Consider the following 5424-nt stretch of genomic DNA (forward strand, 5'->3'; position numbering starts at 1 on the left):
CACATGGGGCTCACACTCTAAGTAGGAGGGAGAACAGGTATTAAATCCCCATTCTGCAGATGAGGGATCTGAAGCACAGAGAAGCTGTGCCCAAGGTCACACAGCAGACAAAGAGCAGAGCCGGGAATAGAACCCAGGTCCTCTGACTCCCAGGGCTATAACCTTTCCAGTAAGCCATGCCACTACCAGGTGCAAGCATCGTGCTAAACCCTGGAGCCGATTCAAAATAATAATTTGGGCCGCGGTTCCCATCCCGCACAGGGCTCACCGTCTAAGAGGGAGGGAGAGGAGGTATTTCATTGAGGGGAGGAAACTGAGGCTCGGAGAAGTTAAGGACTTTGCCCAAGGTCACACAGCAGGCAAGTGGCAAAGCTGGGTACCAGAACCCAGATGTCCCGACTCCTCTAGCCACCGGGCCACGTAATCTTCTCGTCCTACTTAGCGGGGTGACTGGATAACAGTGTTATTAGCCTGCCTGGCTGCTGTGTCCCAGCTCTTGGATCAGAGAATGCCAGCTTCCCGACCTGCAGCCTATTAACATCTTGTTCACAAAGAGGTTTAGCAGTCAGCGTGACACAAACACGAATGGACATCTTGGCCTCAACGTGTTAATTACTGAACCAAAAGTGCCACGCAGCTAAAGCAGAGGATTGAAGGGCTGACTGCAGAGGGCACCAAATCGTTTTCTATGGAGGATTAGGCAATGGGAATATTGTACCTGCTTCGGGGCTGTCAATCAGAAAGGTGCCTGCTCTCTAAATGGTCATTTTGCTGCACTGAAGATTAAGTAGGAGTTGTTTCTCTTGTGTAAATGTATAAAGCCACTGAAGTTTTCCCCCTTCGAGCAACAGAAGCAGCATCGTCTATTCCACCGAGCCACAAACACCCCCGTTAGCAGCAAGCCCTCAGTGGATGCAGATAGAGTCCGAGATGAGAGCCTGCCTGGTTTTTCCTCAACTGGCAAACTGAAGAGAGAGGGAGGGAGAGGAAACATTGCTAACTCTGGTGGATGGAGCACCTGCTAACCTGCGGCACTTTTTGCTTCTAGACAGAGGCAGCGAAGAAGAAAATCCCGGATACATAGACAGGTTTGGGGGATCCACCACCCAAAGCCAACTTTTCCTTCTGAGCCCCCACTCGCTTTTCCGGAAACAGCCAGAACAGTCGCATCTAACGAGCACCAAAACGGGGCACCTCCAGAGAGATTTTTTCCAACGGAATCTGCCGTCTGGGCTGCAGCTCCTTTTCCCTCACCCCTCTGCCCCACGTCCGGCTTCAGTCAACCCCCTCCACAGGCAATGAACACCACGTTCAGCCTGCTTTCTTTCCAGCGCCTGGTGGCTAACGACTCCAAAGACCTCAACGGCTCCTTCCTCTTCGCCAACCAGAGCAGCGGTGGGTTCTGCGAGCAGGTCTTCATTAAGCCCGAAGTCTTCTTGACTTTGGGGATCGTCAGCCTGCTGGAGAATATCCTCGTTATCCTGGCCGTGTTCAAGAATGGAAATCTCCACTCGCCTATGTACTTCTTCCTCTGTAGCCTGGCGGTGGCGGACATGTTAGTGAGTGTGTCGAACGCCTTGGAGACGGTCATGATCGCCCTCCTTTCCGGTGACTACTTCGTCTTTGACGATCGCTTCGTCCAGCACATGGACAACGTCTTTGACTCGATGATCTGTATTTCTCTGGTGGCCTCCATTTGCAACCTCTTGGTCATTGCCATCGACAGGTACATCACCATCTTTTATGCACTCCGTTATCACAGTATCATGACCGTCAAGAAAGCCATCACCCTGATTATGGCCATCTGGATCTCGTGCTTCATCTGTGGCATTATGTTCATTGTCTACTCTGAGAGCAAGACTGTCATTGTCTGTCTCATCACCATGTTCTTTGCCATGCTGCTCCTCATGGCCACTCTCTACGTCCACATGTTTCTGTTCGCCCGTCTGCACGTGAAGCGAATCGCAGCCATGCCCGTGGATGGGGCGGTACACCAGCACACCTGTCTGAAAGGGGCCGTCACAATTACCATCCTCTTGGGCGTATTCATATTCTGCTGGGCACCCTTCTTCCTCCATCTCATCCTCATCATTACATGCCCCGCCAATCCTCACTGCATCTGCTACACCTCACATTTCAACACTTACCTGGTCCTGATCATGTGCAACTCCGTCATTGACCCCCTCATCTATGCTTTCCGGAGCCTGGAGATGCGTAAAACGTTTAAGGAGATAGTTTGTTGCTGTCACGGCATCAGTTTGGGATAGCGTTCTTCTGAGTGAGCAGGGAGTCTGTGAGAGAGAGAGAGATGTTCATAATTCAGTATTTGTCTTTAAGTATTCAGCTTTACCCGACAGAGGATGGTATTTAGGAAGAGAAGGGAATGATGATCGAGAGAATCAGCATCTAGTGTCAACTTCCTCTTCTAAAAAATTGAATATATATTCTTTCTTGAAAGAGGAAAAAAACAGCTCTAATTTGCCCTTGTAATTCATTCAATCGTATTTATTGAGCGCTTACTGTGTGCAGAGCACTGTACTAAGCGCTTGGGAAGTACAAGTTGGCCTTGTAATGGACTTTAATAGTCAGGGTGGGGATAAAATTATGATTTACAAAGTAGCTGAGAGATCTGAGAAAAATGTTCTGATTGATAGGCTGCATTCATGTGTATAAACCTAGGCTTTCTAATCCTTTCCCTGTCACCCAGTTTATTTCCATTGCATCAGACATCAAACCAGCCAAATTTAAGAATAAAAGTTGCATAATCCCCAAATAAATAGAATTATATCACCTGTTCCTTTTGTCAACTACTCACACGCAGGGCTTTGCATTCATTTTTAATAGAACTGTGATCAATACATTTTTTAAATCTCATTCTATGTGAATCTTGGACTGTTTGAAGTAAAACGTTTAAAAATTTAATTCTTGGAGAAAGTAGTGCCCCAGGATGACAATAGACTGCGATTTCAGATGAAACCAGCTTCTATTATTACAGTTCATTCATCAGCATGTAGCCCTGGGTACACTAGCAAAAGAGAGTTAATGTGTTTTGGATAACAGTAATCAATTTTCTGCAGTATACTCCGATAGACTAGTTACCTAGTGACTGCTTTTCTGAATATGTGTGTATTTCCCAGCATTAGATGTATGATTAAGGTACAGCCATCACCTGGGAAAAATAGCTAAAGGAAACCTGAATGTAAGTTATGAAGTTATGTTACCCTTTGAAATGACAAGAATTGCTAAAGAGAAATTTAAAAACCTAGTAGGACATTAAGCATTTGCGAGCCATCTCCTCCCATCCTTACTACTTCCCCAGAAGACTCGGTCAGTGATCTTCAAATTATATGTGGTTTAACTACAAAACTTTTAGCCACATACTTTAGACAAACAGCATACTAAGAAAAAAAAATGATTTTGAAGCACAAGCTATTGTTTTGTATCTCTCTGCTCCTCACTTTTCAGATGCCTTAAGAAGAAGAATATGCAAAAAAGGTGTGGGATAGAATCTTGAAAAACTCTTAATCAAACACTATGCTTGTCATTTCAAAAGCTGTTGATTGAACCCTTAAATCTTTTTATTCTTATTTCAAAACAAGTAGCATATCTTTTTTCTGTGGAATCCTTTGTTAGATGTAATTGTGCCAGTATCACATTATTTCTCCCCATCTAATAACATCTGGAATAGTCTCAATTTTTACAAATGTCTAATTTTTTAATGTGGCTCTAAAATTCTTGTAGCCCTGTCCAATTTTTAGCACATGATTATCAGGTAAATCATTTCCTACCCTTCAGAGAAAGAGGTGAAAAACAGAACTATATTGCACATATTCAGTACTTTCACTGTCTTGAGGTGTCTCTTCTATTTATTGATTTATTTTCAGTAACTCAACTCTGCCAAAATATTCTGTCCCAGCTGGAGCCCTCTGCCACTGTCTTTCTGCGATCCTTCGTTAATGTTTATTGTAGCAGATGCAATATTTGTCCTTAAAATTGTTTTGGTGAGATGAACTATTTGTCCTCAAAATTGTTTTGGTGATTTCAGTGTTATATGCTACAGCTTATGATGTTAAGTAGCATCAAGAGGCTTTTAAAACTGCCGAGAAAAAAAGTGTGCTAATTAAATAAATCATCTAAATCACCTGTTGTGTCCTTTATAATCATAGACCACCTCACTGGGTATTGTGTAAATAACCATCACCAACCACTGACTACAGTAATACAAACCCATGATTTTTACTCAGACATCAGATAACTTTTTCGTTAGTTTACATTACCCAATGGGTTGTGTGTGTCCATCAAGTGCATCCCCATTTTTAAATTGAGAAATTTGAGACTCAGGGACTTGCCCAAGCTCATCCTGAAGAACTGCATCAGACCTGTGGAAAAAATAAATAAATAAATGGTTAAAATGCAGAGTCAAGATTACCCTAAAGTGGTATTTGGAACAAAAAGTCATCCCTTTCCAACCTAGAAATAGCCAGATAATTGTTTCTCTGAATGTTGTGATGGAACATCAAATAATAATAATGGTATTTGTTAAGCGTTTCCTATGTGCCAAGAACTGTTCTAAGCACTGGACAAAAACAGTATTACTCTTAAAAAAAGAAAATCAACCCTCTTTCTCTCCTTTTCCTCTTTGCTAAATTGCTTCACCCAAACAAAGTCCGAAACTGACTCACAGATAGCTTTTACAGCACTTCTGGAAAAACAAGACAATCATGTGTAATCAATCAGTAGGTTTTTTTCACTGGTAAGTATTGTGCAGAGCCCTGTACTAAGGACTCGAAAGTATAACAGAAGTAGGATACATGATTTCTGCCTCAGAGAGATAGCAATAGAGTTGGGGAGACAGATACTAAACTAAATTACAAGTAGGATGGAGTCATAGAGTATATAAAATTGCACATGAGTTCTCAGGGGTTGTATGTAGTACTTAGAGAATTTGAAAGTTGTGTAGATATAAAGCGGGGAGATTAGAAATGAATAGGGAAAGGCATCCTGGACCAACATGATTTCAGAAGGACTTTGAAGATGGGGAGACTGGTTGTCTGCCAAGAGTGAAGGAGGATGGAGTGCAGGAGGGGAAGGGCATAAAGAAGAAGTTCGCAGCAGGAGAGAAGAAAGTGAGGCACGGTGATTAAGTTAGCATGAGAGGAACGAAGAGTGCAAGCTAGAGTGTTGGGGAGAAAAGAGTGGTTAAATAGAAAAAGAGAGCTGAGTACCTTACATGTATTTTTCCAAACATTTTCATATTTGTAATCCATCAGTGGCATTTTTTTGAGCACTTATTGAGTACAGAGCACTGTACTAAGTACTTAGGAAAGTACAATATAATGGAGTTGGTAGAAGTGCTTAGTACAGTGCTCTGCAGACAGTAAGCGCTCAATAAATACGATTGAATGAACGAATGTGAACCCTGCC

At 42.8% G+C, this 5424-nt stretch overlaps 1 protein-coding gene across 1 annotated transcript; it reads left to right on the forward strand.

Moving 5' to 3' along the window:
• Window positions 1-1298: 1298 nt before the first annotated feature.
• MC3R (melanocortin 3 receptor) lies at window positions 1299-2267 on the forward strand. Its single transcript, XM_038750658.1, has one exon. The coding sequence runs from the start codon at window positions 1299-1301 to the stop codon at window positions 2265-2267; it is 969 nt and encodes a 322-aa protein (XP_038606586.1).
• Window positions 2268-5424: the final 3157 nt, after the last annotated feature.

The sequence above is a fragment of the Tachyglossus aculeatus genome, chromosome 8 (genome assembly GCF_015852505.1).
Source record: "Tachyglossus aculeatus isolate mTacAcu1 chromosome 8, mTacAcu1.pri, whole genome shotgun sequence".
NCBI lineage: Eukaryota > Metazoa > Chordata > Mammalia > Monotremata > Tachyglossidae > Tachyglossus > Tachyglossus aculeatus.

Coding starts and splice junctions, on each gene's coding strand:
- MC3R (XM_038750658.1), top strand. CDS start 1,299: ATGAACACCACGTTCAGCCTGCTTTCTTTCCAGCGCCTGGTGGCTAAC.